The 17,565-nt window shown below is 35.3% G+C and overlaps 1 protein-coding gene across 6 annotated transcripts in view; it reads left to right on the top strand.

Annotated features, from left to right (window-relative positions):
- The window catches only part of NOX4 (NADPH oxidase 4), a 179,672-nt gene that overhangs the window by 67,294 nt on the left and 94,813 nt on the right, over window positions 1–17,565 (top strand). For all 6 annotated transcript variants that reach the window (XM_072794979.1, XM_072794977.1, XM_072794975.1 and 3 more), the window contains 3 exons: window positions 10,248–10,464; window positions 12,673–12,837; window positions 13,151–13,213. In XM_072794979.1, the coding sequence (XP_072651080.1) occupies window positions 10,248–10,464; window positions 12,673–12,837; window positions 13,151–13,213 (445 nt within the window). The remainder of the gene's footprint in view (window positions 1–10,247; window positions 10,465–12,672; window positions 12,838–13,150; window positions 13,214–17,565) is intronic.

The raw sequence follows: 17,565 nt of genomic DNA, 5'->3' as shown, positions 1-17,565 counted from the left end.
AGTTTAGGCTCAGGAAGTTAGCCAGTTAGTTCACAAATATTTATGAAGTAAGGCTTATTGTACTGGCTTATCCTCCCTCTACTATGCCCTTAGGAGGAGGAAAGTATGAACATTTTGTTGGGGGATAGAGGTGTTTATGCAATTTGGATAAGTGTTGAAAGTTGCTGATTCTCAAATATCTTCTCTTTTAGAAGCCATTTCCACTGAGGGCTCTCTTTACCCACTCTGGCTTGTGGGATCTTCCTTCTGGTCAGAGGCATTTGCGCCTGTCAGTGGGAACTTGATGAAGCCCAGGGGAAAAAAGGCCCAGAGGTGTTATGTTAAGCCAATTCTATTCTAGCACTGAGGAAGAACTATATATTTCCCATACCTTCTTTTCCATTTTCCTTTCCTTGCCTCTAGATTTTAATTGGCTATATAATGTACTGCCCAAACTAGACACTTCTGAGAATGAAATGGGATCCTATAATAGTTAAGCAGTGACTTGTGAATAAACCAGGACATAACGGTTATTCTTTTCTATTCCTAGGCATTAGGGGAAAGCTCTAGGGAGACTGAATCACAAAACAAAACTTTACCTCAAATAGGGGCTCTACATGAGTATTTGGGAGCCTAGAACCTTCAAATAATAGACACAGTAGATTTTCCTAGCTTTGTCCCACAGTACAGATCACAACTGAATGTCCTCCACCATGTTAAGTGGAAGGTTGAGGACAGTCATGGCTAAATCTTTTGTATACTACCCATCACACATACAGGTAACCTGTTCTGAATAGTTTCTAGATGCTTAAATTCCTGTAGGTGTGCATAATTATTATAAATGATGCCGTTTATTTCTACCTCAAAGTCCTACTTCTCTTTCAGTAGAGTAGGAGTTCTCTACTTGGATTCATAATCTCCAGGAATCATTGAATGGCTGCAAGGGGATCCATGAATTCCTGGAATGCACCCCCCCCCCCCGCTCCATGCACAATGTGTGTGTGTGAATGTAAATATATATATTTATATTTAATACATTACACACACACACACACACACACACACACACACACACTAGCTTTTATTAAATTCCCAAAGCCGTAATTGGCCCAAAGGAAGTTAAAAGTAACTGAACTAAATGAAGCCTCTTAAAGCTAGAGTTTTACTGGAGAGCTGTAATATTACATTTATACATTTTATGTCTCCACTTCCGTTTTATCCAGAGTTAAAAACAATAGATTGTGGGGAAAATGAGAAACACTGGGGCAATTTTCTTTTCACATGAGGGCTTCTGTAAGGAGAATTTACCTGATAAATATGGTTTTGGACCTGCCAATCAATCACATTATCATTTTAGAGGATAATAATGATAGTAGTTATAATTATTTCCAAGGTTTATATAATATTCAGTATGTGCTCTTAGCACTAACTTATGCACACATACATATATATATATATACATATCTATCCCCCAGATGCATACAGAGTTGTTTTTTTAAAATCTCATAACACTATGAGGTAAGTACTTTTATTATCCTCATTTTACAAATGGGAAAATGAGGCACAGAAGGTTAAATGAAATGATTATTTAAAGCTACTAGCTAGGGCCTGATAGGGCTGGGGATTCACCACCCACAGTCTGACCCCAGAATCTATGCATTTAATTTCTCATCTTTTTTTGAATTAATTATTTATACACGGTTTGGAAGGTACCTTGCTTATGAATGCAATATATTCATGTCATGTGAATATCTGGGATAACTGTCTAATTTATCTGTAAAAGTTGGTGATTATATATGTGTATTTTGTGTTTTGAGCAAGAAATTCAATTTTATTATAAGTTACATAAATTCAAGGTTTTGAAGATGAAATGTCCTCCCATAAGACAGTATGAAGAAAATGAAACTTTCATATTGTTTTATCAATGTTTCTTAAAATGCTCAACCTTGTTATGGCAAATAATAAATATAACTATAATAATTCTAATAATAAAATAATATCTATGTGATACTTTAACATCCAAAATTCTTGCAGGTAACTTGAAAATAGCAATGAAAAAATCTGAATTCTAGCCTAGGGTTAATAAAAATACAGTGGAAGAGACACTCTTACCAGTATTCTTGTTACACTGTGTCTTTGGTGCTTCATTCAGCCAACAGGTGGCCCACATCTTTTCAAACCTGTTATCAAGCCTTAGAGTAGTGCCTGTCATTCATTGCTAACAATAGAGAATAAGGAGAATGGGAATTGCACAGAAAGAAAAGAAAGAACCTACATATATACTCCTTGAAAATACCCGGGGGGAGGGGGAGAGAGAAATTCACATAAACACCGTATATCCAGAAGTACAGAATATGTATACATTATATAAGATCTTTTTTTTTTTTATTATATAAGATCTTATGTAAAAGATAGAACATCAGGCTTTAGCTGAAGTGGTTGAATGGTAGAAAAGTCCAGTGTTCTCTTTTCCCTACCCCATTATGTATCTGTGAGTTCCAATATGAAAGAGAAAAGACAATATGGCAGGGATATATCCTAAGTAAATTGCAGTGTTTTTGAGGATAGGAATGTTTCTTACCCATCTTTACCAATGGAATCCATTTCCCAAGTTATCATTGAGTATGTGCTGGATTAAGTGAAATCGTATTAATTGGCTCTTAGCTAGGAATTTGTTGTTCTTCTAGGTCTTTCCAGTGTTCCTCAATTATTAAAGCATTGCAGATAATAATAAAAAATAATCTGTGTATTTGTTTAAATGCCATTGGATTCCCATTTTTGGGACTGTTACTTATGTTTAGTGTTCTCTGGGTATAACTAGTATATCAATTCCTGTGCCAGAGGAATTAGTTTTTAAGTCTTGACTATTTTGGTTGTCTTACAGATTGGCACATTTTTGTTGGAGATTTTTTGTGTAATTCTGTGGCTAAAAATTCTTTGGATCACAGAAGAAAAAAATTCATCTCTTTGTTTTCTTTCACTTTTTGGCTTTTGAATTTTTCATCCATATATATAGAGAGAACACAATTCCTAAAGAAGGAAGACTAAAGATAAGTCTTTCTTATCTGGAACTCAAGTCTCTCTCACATAATATTTATATATTTCCATATGTTAATAATATAGTATTCTGTACAACTATGGTCTTTAAGATATGTTTTCCCCCCTACTTCTAATTTCCCATTCATATCATTGATTTTCATTTTTGTGTAAAAAATAATTTTTCTGTATAGCAATTCTGGACTAAGGTCTTATGATTAATTTACTTTTGCTGATATTTTATCCTGGAAGCAGGTAGTCATAGGTGTGAGGTCTTGTGACAGTTTCTCCCATGAGGATTCCATATGTATGAGTGGATTGATATAGTTTTACAGAGCATTTGCACATCTATAAATTCGTGTTGGAAGCTATCTTTGTTTACAAATTTTGAATCTAAATTGTGAGTTTACTTTTTCCCCACTGTGAGGATAGGAATAGTGAGTTTCAGACCAAATACTTTCTCACATAATTTTAATCTCACTTTTCCTTCTGGGATCTTACTCATAATAACAAGTGGTCTTGGCTGGCACTACAGAGTAAAAAAGTTGGGGAGGAAGGAGAAGGAACAAGGGCTACATTTAAGAAATATTTTTAGTACCTTAGTGTTTTTCTGAAATGTGAAATAATTCTTTTATTCCCACTGCCATTTTAGTGAAGCCTGAAAGCAGAGCATATACTAACAAATACTGGATGCTTATACATGTTTTTCTTCCCAAGAGATTAAAGTCCTTTGCTTTTATATACCTGTGGAGTCGAGAGGAACATGTACTATCTCACTTTTTCAGCTGAGGAAAGTTTGTAAAATGACCTGTTAACTTTACATACTTAAGGAATGTTCCGGTCTTGATCCTGCGTTCTTAGGCTCCAGGGATTAGTTTTGCCAGTTGCATAGTGTCTGTGGCAGGCTACTTAATTTTCAGGGCTCACTGCAAAATGAAAATGTGAGGCCCTTTGATAAAAAAATTTTAAGTATTTCAAGATAGCAACAGAACAGGGCCTTTCTAAGAGCATGGTTCCATGAGACTGCAAAGCTCACACACCCATAATGCTGGCTGTCTGTGCTGCCCAGTTTTGTACCTTGGACAACACCATCAGCACGAGCTAGTCTCAGTATGTGCTCCAGTCAAGCTGTAGGATGTGAATACTCTCAGGAATCCAGGAAAGAATGAAGAGACAAGGACATGTCTAGACCAGACAAAGTGGGGATGGAAGTAAAAGCTTTGATCCAATATGTACTCAAATGCTAAGAGGTTCCCAGATGTATGCTGGATCCTTAGCTTAGGAAAGCACTTCACTTCAATATGATGCTAACAAGTAGGTGATAACTTGACTCCCTTGATAACTTGTGTGCTTGGATTAGAATTGGTCAGGGTCAGGGCAGGGCTGAGATCTCAGGTTCAACTTAGCAATAATCAAGGAAGAAGAGGAATAACATAAGTTGCAGATTGATTTAATGGTATTTCTTACAAACGTGAATGTGCTTACATGGGTTACTCTACTAAATACTATCTAACATCTAGACATCTTTTTTGAAGTAGGACTATGAGTTCAAACGCCCCCCTGTGTCATGTGGTTTAACAACAACCAAAACAAAAAGTTGTATGTATACTTCCAGTCATTCATGAATTCATTCAATGAATATATTATATTTTGAACACTTGCTGTAGATTACAGGCACTGTTCTAGGCACCAGCAATGCAGCTGAGGCACAGGACAAATCCATGACCTTAAGTAGTATGCATTATAGTGGATTCCACAGAAGTCAGTGAATTCCAATGGGTTTTGAAATAATAAATTTGGATGTGTTTTCCTAAGCTCTTTTTTTTTTTTTTGTACTTTAAACAAAGTAAAAAGAACAGTCAGAAACAGGTTGTTCTATTTTTCTCTTTATAGAATATAGGAAAAAAGTAGGTTTCTCATAGGACAAGGATTTTTTTTTCTCTACTTTAAAAAAGGATTAAAATCACAAACATAAAGGTTACGTAAGTGACACTGCATTTGTTAGACATTTTTAACATGCAATTAAAGTAAATGATTTCGTGATTCTCCTTTTTGGCAGGCATGGCATTTTGTGATACTTAATTTTTGCCATAAAATATTTTTATGACTTCTATGTTGTAACCTAATGGGATTTATTCTGTGTACTGTATTATTTTCTCTGACTTTGCCACTTAAATGGTAGTATAACTGTAATGCCTCTTGAGGATAAAGGAAAAAAAGAAAGAAATCTATTTTCTGAAACGCTGTTGAGTTTTGAAAGCACATCTTGATATCCCTATGAGTACAAAAACAATAGCATTTACAACCATGTATTTTGATACACTGTAAAATCCTTGATTTCTCACGATAGAAGAACACTAGACATTCCAAAGATATTTCAGAATCTCTTCTTTGGAACATAATACAATTAAAAAATGAGTAATAAGCATGTCTATTCTTAAATTGTCTGTGTGCTTTCTTCCCCTATCCCTGCTATATCATCATCTTCAAGACCGTTGATCATTCATGGACATTTTTTCCCCTTCTCATTTTTCCTTTCAAATTATTTATCATTTAATTATGAAAGATAACAACAGCACATACAAGATTGTTCTCTTTATTTTAACTTCTATGCATTTGCTATATGCAAACAAATTATGTGACTATTTGCTTTTAAAATCAATGCACTAGAAATGCATTGAAGGTCTACTATGTGCCAGAAACTTGCTAGAGGGCTGACAGGGTTTGGCAGTGAGTATGGACATACAGGGTTATATAAATGCATGAGACAAGCATGCACTCAGCTGGGAGCCTGCTCAAGATTCTCTTCCTCTTCCTGCCCTTACCTCTGCACATGCACACACGTTCTCTCTCTCTCTAAAATATTTTTGAAAAATCCCTTTTTAATTGAGAGCTCTATGTTATCTTGAGCTACTCTCAAGCTAAGTCGCATAGGTTATCTTTGTCTTAAAACCCCATTAAAATGTTCTTTTCTTTTTCTCCTTCTGTAATTGTTGTCATCAAAGAAACATGGATAAGATAGAAAAGACCTATAGACAGACAATGATAACAAAAATATCACTCATCAAAAAAAAAACAAAACACAGAATCTCAGGTTACATTTGGCTAAATAAGATGGCAAAGATACTGATGGGTTCACATGGAAGGACACTGGCAGATTTTGAACTCCGTGTTGAAAGAATAAATATCGGGCATACCAGACCGATGCTTCATGCCTTTCTGCCTATTTCCATAAACTTTATAACAAATTTGTGTGGTAAAGACCAGTGGCCCCATCTTAGAATGAGTGAAAATGTTTGGAGCTGCTATCTGCCCAAGAGCACACTGTCAGCCCATGGCCATATCAGAGACCCCTGTACTAGGCTTCCCCCAACCCTCCATTCTTCATATATACCACACCCTGAAATTAAAGACCAATGTGTGCATTGAACAAACATGTACAGCTCTATCTGGTTATAGATTTGGAAAAGGAAGAAGTATACTTCTAACCAAACTAATAATTTTACTTATTTTTCAAGTCCAATTAAATGCAATAACTTACTCTTTCATTGTACTAGTAAAACATAGAATTCTAATTTTTTTTGTACTGGTGCAGAATTTCTTGAAATTTTTAGAATATGCATTCTTAGAATATGATGTGTCTTTAACATTATCTTTTGTGCCCATTAAAATAATTTCATTCTGAAAATTTTTTAATAGAAATGTAGACTAGATATATTTGGATATATTTGGATTGAAAGATAAATATTATATATCATCTCTTTAATCCATTTACTCCACTGTGACCACATTTGTTAAAATTGAGTTATGTATTATATGTGATTTTTATTGTTTTATGATTGTTTTGAATCTCTAGTATCTAATTTATTCCAGCAGACATAATATATATGTCTAGAGTTTAATGCAATCTTTCCAACTACAAAAGAGCTTTCAGGAACATGGAACTCTGTCTATATGCCAGACAATGCTGATCTTTCTTGTTGCCCACATCACTGAGACATACTAGGCACTCACTCCTAAAAGGGATTTTAGAATCTTACATATCCCTTGAAATACCAAGAATAGCAACACTTTGTTGGACTGAGCTGGCCTGAAGATTTGTACTGCATGGTAATGTTTGTCATTCTAAGGATCATTTTAGCACATGGGGTCCTACCCACCTGAACACTTAAGACCATGCTTTTGCATAACGTTAAGCAGCCTTCTTCCAATACACACACACACACACACGCATGCGCATTATCTGACTGTATTTCCAGACTTTTGTTCATTCTGAACCTCCTTCTTTGATGTCTACTTCTTTAGCCAAGTGGTTTGGTTTGTATGATATAAGTTTTTAGAATGAGGTTTCTGAATCCCATGCTTAGACTACCATTTAGTTAATCTCTAACCTAAATAAAGCCTTAAGTCTCTCATCTGTGTAATGGGCATCAAAACATCCTGTATGATTATTTTGTTTTCAAGTTTAAGTGAGAAATAGATGTTTAAAAAACCCTGACATCCTTTCTTAAATATTAATCTTCCTCTTCCTTACCTTTTTCATAGATATGTTTTAAGGATCCAGTGAACTAACATGCTGTATGGTGACAGATGAAGGGCGTAGAATTTGAGTTAGAACTGAGTTTATTTTTCTTTTTTTACGATTTTTTTACTTATTTATTTATAGAGACACACACAGAGAGAGAAGAGGCAGAGACACAGGCAGAGGGAGAAGCAGGCTCCTTGCAGGGAGCCCAATGTGGGACTTGATCCCCGGTCTCCAGGATCATACCACAGGCTGCCGGCGGCACTAAACTGATTTTATTTATTTATTTATTTATTTTTTAATTTTTATTTATTTATGATAGTCACAGAGAGAGAGAGAGAGAGAGAGAGAGAGGCAGAGACACAGGCAGAGGGAGAAGCAGGCTCCATGCACAGGGAACCGGATGTGGGATTCGATCCAGGGTCTCCAGGATGGCACCCTGGGCCAAAGGCAGGCGCCAAACTGCTGCGCCACCCAGGGATCCCCTAAACTGAGTTTAAATCTTGGCTCTGCCACTTACCAGCTGTGTGACCCTGCAGTGTTATTTAATTTATTACATTAGTTTCTTAATTTATAAAATGGGAATAATAATTCCTGTTTCATGCAATTGTGCGTATAATGTGAAATGTATGTAAATTGCTGTTTGGAGCCTGATGTTTACCATACATTACTAAGGTCTTATTAAAATACTCTAGTCCAATTATCTGTGATCTGACTTCCATTCAGCTTCTCCCAAGATGTGTTCTAACCTAGATTTTAAGTGTTTAGAAGTTCAGCAACCAGATTTGACTCCTTATTGAGCTTTGTAGGAATCACCTAGAGTAGTGTCAAGTGCATTATGCGAATGCTTGTTCAGTTTCAGGCCAGTAAAATAAATGCTTGATATTTTAGCCTACCCACCTGTCAACCTTGGGATGGTCAGTAGGAGCAACAGGTTTGGGTAAATATTTGTAATGGAAGCTGAATCAAATTCATAGGTTTTCCAAGTATAATACCACAATGATTGTATTATATGACTAGAATTCTGTGAATGTACTTTGCTCACATTTCTATAATAACAATTAATTTATTCTGTACCTATGCCATATTTACTGCATTGTTTTAAAATATGAGTGTATGAAAAAATAAAAATAAAATAAAATAAAATAAAATAAAATAAAATAAAATAAAATAAAATAAGAGTGTATGGACTGCCACTTATATAATGCTGTCTTGCTACTTAGATACATAGTATAACATATACTATATGCTCTCTAATGACTTCATTATGATTAGCTATACAGAAGAAAGTAATATAAAAAGAAGAGAGAAGGGCACCTCAGAGGCTCAGTTGGCTAAGCTTCTGCCTTCAGCTCAGGTCATGATTTCAGGGTCTTGGTATTGAGCCCTGCATTGGGCTCCCTGCTCAGTGGGGAGTCTGCTTCTCCCTTTCCCTCCTCCTTCCCCCGCTTGTGTGTGCTTGCTCTCTCTCTCTTTTTCTCTCTCTCATATAAATAAATAAAAAAAATATTTTTTAAAAAAAGAAGAGAGAAAAGGAACGAACATAAGCAAAAGTAGAATGATCATGTTGAATGGATAGTGAATTCCAGCAAAGACTGCCTTGGCCACTGCTTTTCTAATTTTCATATATTGGACCTCCTTAGTCTTATTATTCATGTTATATTTTTTGTTGCTTCAAAATATTATATTTGTAAAATAATAAAATCATTATAACTGTAATGTACTAAAAATATACTCTTTTTAATGCACTAAAGTTAATTATTTGGTAACCTGAAGAATAATTTAAAAATACATTCTTAGCTAACTAGGAAAAATAGTTTTGAATATCCAAATTTTAATTTCTTTAAAATAAAAACACACTGATGGATTTCCAATGCTTTTCAAAAATCTTTATTTTTTCTTCAAGATTTGCTTATACAGTAGGGATCTTTTCTGATGTTCTGCACAATCTATCACTTGGTGCAGTATCCTCTTGAGGTAGATCTTTTTATTTAAAACAACACAAACCACAGAAAATTGAATGGTTGGTCTTAGAAGGTCACAAAATATGAAACAATCAGAATGGTACTTTAGGGTTGTAGGCTCTCTTGCCTGATTATTTTAGTTTTTTTATGTGATTTTGTTTATGGAAGAATTGACAAATAAACATGTGTGGGGTCTAATTGCTATACATTAATTATTTTTGGACCAAAGGTGATGTAAGCTTCCAGTTCCTGTCCAGTTCCTGTTATTATGTTTGTTTTTTTTTTGTTTTACTATATCTCTATCAATCAACAAGGCCTGTTTTATCCAGTCTTAGCCAAATCAAATATGATCCCTATACTCTCCCATTTGTGTTTGAAGATACAGCAAAAGTACTCATCATATAGTATTTATTGAAGTGAAACTGGTGTTTTGGTTAGATGATCATATAATCATTCATATGATTATATGAATACCTAACAGAGTTGAAATAAAGGCTGTGCAATTCAAGAATTGTTGAGAAGCTTGATATATTCTTTCCTATTATATATTTGTGGTATTTGTTTAAGGACTAAAACTCTTGGTTTAGTCCCATAGTAAAGAATTTATTAAGTCTTAGGATTTCTCAATTACTTCTAATAATGTTGTGGAAAGTTAATAAGAAAAAAAGGCTATTTTCTTATACTGTATTCTCTGATTTCAATTTCGTTTTCATCTTCCTTTTTTTCCCTTAATATAACTTCAGAGGGCTGCTGAAGTATCAAGCTAATTTAGATACCCACCCTCCTGGCTGCATCAATATTAATGGAACCCGCTACCAGAATATCCACTTACCAAACTATCGCTCAGAACATTTTCATGAATCTTTCCCCGGAGGACTTTCGAAACCAGATGAACTTACCCAAAACAGATCTGTGAACATTTGTATGGAAGAGCCCAGGTTCCAAGCTAATTTTCCACAGGTCAGATTAATTTGATATCTTTGATGGTCTCCTTAAAGTCCATATTTCCATAATAATTCATCAGCATTTCATTTAAACATGCTTTTGAAGGTATATAAAGCAATTATTCTTATAGAACAATTCAGGATGTTTCAATTGCAAGATAGCATCTATTTTTCCATTAGAGGCATCTGGCAGTTCAAGGAGAAAGACCTATGATATTACAAGATATTGAAAATTCCTGCTTACCTGACTATATGATCTTTGCATACTGTGGCAATGGTACTTGCCAAAGGAGAGGTGACAAGGATAGTTTCCCTAGCCATTGAGAAAAATAGGTTGGATAATAAAAACAATAGCAAAAGGACTAATACAGTAATTATTATTATGGTATAGAATAATATTATGGTATGATATTATGTATAATATTTTAAATAAATTGTAAAATCAAGTTGTCAAATGTTTGATATTATCTGCTAAGTACTATGCTAAAAGGTACTGCAGGCATAATTTCTCTTAATATTCACAATAGCCCTTTGAAGCAATTACTATCATCCTTAATTTTCTGAAGATGAAATTATGGCTTACATACATATAATACCTCGAGCAAATTCTTCAATAATACATGGCAGAAGTAGAGTACAAAACCAGATGTTTGACTAAAATGCTTGCTCTTGGAAAACTTCTTGCACAAATTACCCGGCGAGTGGTTCCATAAGAGCCCTAATCTTCCTATGTGGGTATGGGAGCTGCCAATGTGGGAATTAACACCCTGTACTCTTTGCCTGTAGCAGGTGGTAGTATGGGACAGTGATGTTGAATGTCTTTTTTCAGAAGGGAAGAAAGAGGAGTCAAAAAGTAGAATGAATTTGTAGATGACTCTGGAGTGAGTGTGTTGCCTTGTGTTTACTTTTTAATAATAATCCTCAAGATTTCTAATAGATTTTGCAATTTTCAAAGTTTTCTGGGCTTCACACAATGCTGTTAGGTAGGGCAGGTACTGTGATACCTGTTTTACTTCTGTGAAACTTAATGCTCCAAAAGTAAGTGACTATCTCAAAGTTGAAAGCCTGCTGTATTGCAAGGCTTGTTGTGATGCCTGCTACTCACACAGCATCAAAGTAAATATCAGGAAGAGGCATAATCTGCATGGAAGGAAAAGGTCTGAAATAGCCATGTAAATAAGATCTTAAAAAGTAACCATTAAAATAAGTTTGGGTCAGAGGCCTCTCAGTGATGAGGTAAATATAATGTACATTTCTAAGAGGAGAATTGGCCACACAGGACAGGCATCTATAATTCTGAGAGTATGCAGTGAGTTACCCTGGGATCAGGGCTATCCATCCAGCACACATTCAAAATTGGTACACTTTCAAATTCTATAGAATACCTTCTGTTCATATTACTTTTATTATGTAAAAGTTGTAAGCAACATGATTAGTATATCTTCTATTTTAAAATATGTTCATATACATATTTTACACTGTATATACATTATGTATGTGTACATTATACATACATGTCATATGCATTAAAAATACCCAGGGTTGAGTAAAAGGCATAGCATAAGAAAAACAGTCAGTGATATTATGATAGTGATGTAGTGGGACAGATAGTAGCTACACTTATAGTGAACGTGGGATAATGTATAAACTTGTCAAATCACTAAGGTGTGCACCTGAAACTAATATAACATTGTATATGAACTACACTCACATAAAAATAAATAAATAAAAGTAAAAAAATTCTAATAAGAACCTTACCTGACATTTTGAAGAATTCTAATTACTCTTAAAAAATAAAGCATTTTAATATGTTAAAAATTCATACACATATCCAGGATTTTCTCTTTTTTTAAACAAACATTGGATTGGTACTTCTTTTTTCTAAAATCATCTTTAGATTTATTTGAAATTTAACTTCCCTTCTTTTTTAGATGAAGATATTGCATATACATGTATTATGTATTTACTGTGCATGCACAGAAGGAAATATGAAACAAAGTGTGCATACCTGTTAGTGTGTCACTTCTTTTGTTTTATGTTTAATCTTGTTTGAGTAAGTTGTAGTGAGCATCTTTGTTTTTACTGACTTTTCTTTGCATTTTGTTATTTAAAATACAGATTACAATGCCATTACTATAATGTATGAAATAAACAATTGAACAGGATATAAATATTCCTACAACACAAATATTTCTTAAAGTATATTTTAAAAATTCTCCATTAGACCTGGCTTTGGATATCTGGACCTTTGTGCCTGTATTGTGCTGAAAGACTTTACAGGTGTATCCGGAGCAATAAACCGGTCACCATCATCTCGGTCATAAGTCATCCCTCAGATGTCATGGAAATCCGAATGATCAAAGAAAATTTTAAAGCAAGACCTGGTCAGGTGAGTCAGTGTTCAGCAACTATTATTTTTTAATGTATTTATTAATTTTAATTTTAGGAGGGGAGGGTCCGAGGGGGAGGGAGAGAGGGGAAATCTTAAGCAGCTTCCACGCCCAGCGCAGAGCTTGATCTCACAACCCTGAGATCATGACCTGTGCTGAAATCAAGAGTCAGATGCTTAACGGTCTGAGCCATCTAGGTGCCCCAAATTCCCTTTATCCTTAAATCATTTTTGAAAATTAGTATTCGTGCCATTATTAGAATACTTTAACTTCTTTCTTGGTCATTTAAAAATTATGTTTGTTGCTTTTTAGTATATTATTCTACATTGTCCCAGTGTGTCTGCCTTAGAAAACCATCCATTTACCCTCACAATGGTAAGAAACTTGTTTTTGATTTTTATAATTTCATAGTGACATCTTTTTCTTTTATGTGTGTGTATTTTACTTCACTCTAAAAATCATTCAAGGACATCATAATAACCTAAATGTTCAAGTAAGCCATTTAGAAAATAAAAGAAATATTATCTGTTCAGAAACTTTGTAGCTATTTATTATTTTCAAACACTTTACAATTCAGGAAGCAATACTTAAAATGTATTAAAGCTTGATGATTTGAAATATGGAAAATTTCCTGGATATTTACATTTTCCTTTTATGAAATATGTACCAAAATATTCTATGTATGGTTTTATTTGGAGAGATTGAATTTAGTGATGAAGAGGGTACTCTGAGTTGAGGTGGAAGCATACAAAAATCCAATCAGTGTTTAGAAAAGAAAAAGTTTGTAGTATTTGGTGTCCAAAGTGTGGGGGAGGGAAGGGAAAATAAAGTCGGAAAAATAAAATGGAATAAATAATGGGCAGGTGAAGATCTGGCTAAATAATGGCTTTACCAAATATTTTTAGCCCTATTCGACATTTTTTAACATTCTTTTTTTACATTATAAATATAGCATAAGCCTATTATCAGAAAGTATACAATTCATTTTTCCTCATTTTTCCCCACTTTTCAATCCTTTCTTTTTTTTTTTTAAGATTTTATTTATTCATTCATGAGAAACACAGAGAGAGAGAGAGAGAGAGAGAGAGAGAGGCAGAGACACAGGCAGAGGGAGATGCAGGCTCCATGCAGGGAGCCAGACATAGGACTTGATCCCAGGTCTCCAGGATCACACCCCAGGCTGCAGGCGGCACCAAACTGCTGCGCCACCGGGGCTGCCCTCAATCTTCTTTCTCAGAATTTGACATATATTCCTCCAGACCTTTTCCTATATACTTAGGCATAGATAGATGTTTGACATTTGTTTGCTGGATCATTTATTTTATAATTTGCTCTTTTCACTCAATAATATATAATGGACAGCTTTCCATGTTACTGTATTTGCATATGCCTCATTTTTTAAAAAAAGATTTTATTAATTTGAGAGAGAGCATGAGAGAGAGAGGGAGAGAGAATGAGCAGGGGGTAGGGTAGAGGGAGATTCAGATTCCCCACTGAGCGGGGAGCCTGATGTGCGACTTCATCCCAGGACCTGGGGACCATGACCTGAGCCAAAGGCACATGCCCTGTCTCATTTTTTTAAGGACTGCATAATTCACTATAATTTATTTAGTATTTCCCATTGATGATGGAAACTGAGATTTTTTTTTCCAATTTCTAGCAAAAGTAACTAAGAACAGGATCCAGGACCCACATGTTTAAATATATGCTTAAGTGCTTAAGTTACGCAAATCAAATTGAACAGATGGGGGACTGAAAAAAATCACTGGTTCCTAATGCTGGGATCTAAGGGTGGGGCTGTACTGGAAATGGCAACCACTTTTCTTTCTTTCTTTTCTTTCTAAAAATTTATTTATTTGAGAGTGGGGAGGGCAGTGGGGTAGACCCTGCCTCACCTTTCATCTGGTGCTGTGTGGGCAGTTGTCTAGAGTGAGAGGGGAAACGTGTTGTTATGAGGAATAGTGAAAACTTAGTTGCCCTAATAAGATTCAAAACTGGGACCTCAGAGTCCAGGACGCAGCCATCACCAGGAGCCAAGTAGCCGCATCATGCCCTTCACTGCTCTTGGATACGCACGTCATACGATATGCTTTAATATGGCCGTAGTTCCCTGAGACCGTAGGATCCATGGCAAATAAATGTGATGAACAAACCTTCCTCTATGAAGTTTCAGCTGAATCATGAAGGCATTTTCACATGATTGCATCCACTACAGTCAGAAGCACCGTGTTTAGTTCTGCTACTTTTAAGATACATTTCCATTTCTCTAATTTCATGCATCCCATAAATCTGAAGTTGATAACATTAAAAAGAAGGGAAAAAATGGAATAGGGAGAAAGTGCACAGGTATGTTTATTTTAAGTAGTTAAAAAAAATTGGTCTATTCTGGGGGTCATAGGATATTTTACTTCCAAAGTTAATCCTTTTTTGTGTTCGACTCTGTGGTTTTTTTTTTTCCAGCTTTATCGAAGTGTAATTGAAAAATGAAAAATTGTAAGTGCCTGGGTGGCTCAGTGGTTGAGTGTTTGCCTTTGGCTCAAGTTGTGATCCCGGGGTCCTGGGATCGAGTTCCACATTGGGCTCCTGCAGGGAGCCTGCTTCTCCCTCTGCCTATGTGTTTCCTTTCATGAATAGATAAATAAAATCTTAAAAAAAAAAAAGAAAAAATGAAAAATTGTATATATTTAAGGTGTGCAACTTGAGACTTTATTTTGAAAATAATTTCTTCACCATAGCATTAAATAGAGTATATGGAATAAGAAAGAAAGGCAGCTGTGGAATGTTAAATACAGAGAAAAGGGGGTTGCTTTTCTTCTTTACAAAAGTATTTCGCAACGTATGCATAAGTAGAGAAAATGGTATAATGGACCGCCATGTTCTCATCTGCCATGTTCTCATCACCCAGCTTTAGTAAAAATAGAGAAGATAGTTTACTTTTTAGCGTACATTGTATCACTGAAAATGTTTATGCTCCTCAAGAATTTCTGTCTTATGGTACATGCCAAGAAGAGGCTTCTAGATTTAGTCTCTTTCGGTCATCCTAGGATTCTTTCTTTCCCAGGGCAAAAGGAGAAATTCGGAAAAGAATGCCATGTAGGGCATAAGGGCTCCCAATTGGCCTGATCTGCTTCCCAAGCAGGTGATTGGGGTAAGCGCTGTAATAGCCCTGTGGCTGGCTGTAGGCTCTGTTGGGAAGCTGAGAAAAGCAGGGAAAGGGAACACAGAAGAGGAACTGGGAGTAGGAATCAGAGTTGAGAAAAGGAGAACAATTATGTGTGATGTAAAATGGTAGTATTTACACAGAGAACATGAACGTGACAATTCAGCCCCAGCTCTGTCACTGATGAATTCTGTGCCTGGGAGGGTATCTCTGGTTGGTGGTCAGTACCTGGTAACAATGCTATTGTAATTTTTAATGATCTCAGAATATTTCCTTTTTTTTTTAGAATATTCCCTTTTAATTCAGATTTTTGCCTTCACTTCTGCAATTATTATTATTATTATTATTAATATTATTATTATAAGAAGCAGGGATAGGACATCAACATGTGGTTTTCCAACCTGAAAATAGGAAATTTTGGGGATATCACAGGGGTCTCAGCTTTTGAAGATCTGTCATGTAGATGAAGGGTTAGATATTTTTCCTTTGGGATCCCAAAGTATAGAATTAAGACTAATAGTAAAAAGTTTTAGAGAAATAAATTTTTATTCCATATGATGAAGACATTTCTATCAATGAGACCAATTCAGAAACTTAGAAAGCTGTCTCCCTGGAATGTTAGGAGGTTTGAGCTAGAAGGATTTCCACCTCGGCATTATTGACATTTTGGGTCAGATAGTTCTTTGATGTGGCATGTTGTCCAGTGCATTACAAGATGTTTACCAACACTGGTAGCTTCCACCTTCTAGCTGCCAATAGTACCCCTGACTTGTGATGATGAAAAATGTCTCCAGACATTGTTAAATAACCCCTGAAGGGTTATTGGAGGTCAGAATTGCTGGCAGTTGAGAGCCATTATGCTAGGTCAATACTTGCCCAACACAGCTTATAAGTGCTCTTAGGATGGTGCTAATGTGCGTCATTACGATGCTCTAGGATGAGAAGGGAAAAATTAGGAGGCAGAAGAAAAGGTGAGGGGTCACAGTGCCTAACTCATATTCTGGGGACTCTGAGCTTTTGGGACCTAGCTTCACGAATATCATCACCTAAAATATATATATATTTTTTTGCCTACTCAACTAAAATCCTTTTTGGGGTTCCGTAAGTTATTTTGGCTGCTATGAGTTCTTGAATACTGTTATGTGGTAGAAACCTTTGAAAGAGAATTTGATTCATTTTCAAATTCATAATTATTTTCCGTATTTGGAGTCATATACTCCCAAATAATAGGGTTTGGATATGAATCAAAAGAAAAGGTAGGATAGCAGTATAAGGATAAAACAAGTTAAACAAGAGTGAAAATGATATAAGAATATTCTCAGATACTTGACATTTTTTGTCATGTGAATGAAAGATTATTATATATTTTTTTTTCCTGTGGGATCCTGAGGTGTGAGAATAGGAAGAACATTATTCTTTGAGAACAAATGATGGTTTAGTGCCTACTTTGGGAAATAGGATGTGTTTGCCTGGGTGGTGGGGAGGCAGTAAAGCTCCTCATCTCTTGGGTATGCTCAGCACTCCTGAGTCTCCTTAAGAGCAACCTGCTGTAGCAAAGGACCATCAC

The sequence above is a fragment of the Canis lupus genome, chromosome 23, assembly GCF_048164855.1.
Source record: "Canis lupus baileyi chromosome 23, mCanLup2.hap1, whole genome shotgun sequence".
Classification (NCBI taxonomy): domain Eukaryota; kingdom Metazoa; phylum Chordata; class Mammalia; order Carnivora; family Canidae; genus Canis; species Canis lupus.
The sequence above is the reverse complement of the archived record's forward strand: the minus strand, read 5'-3'. Positions and strand labels throughout refer to the sequence as shown.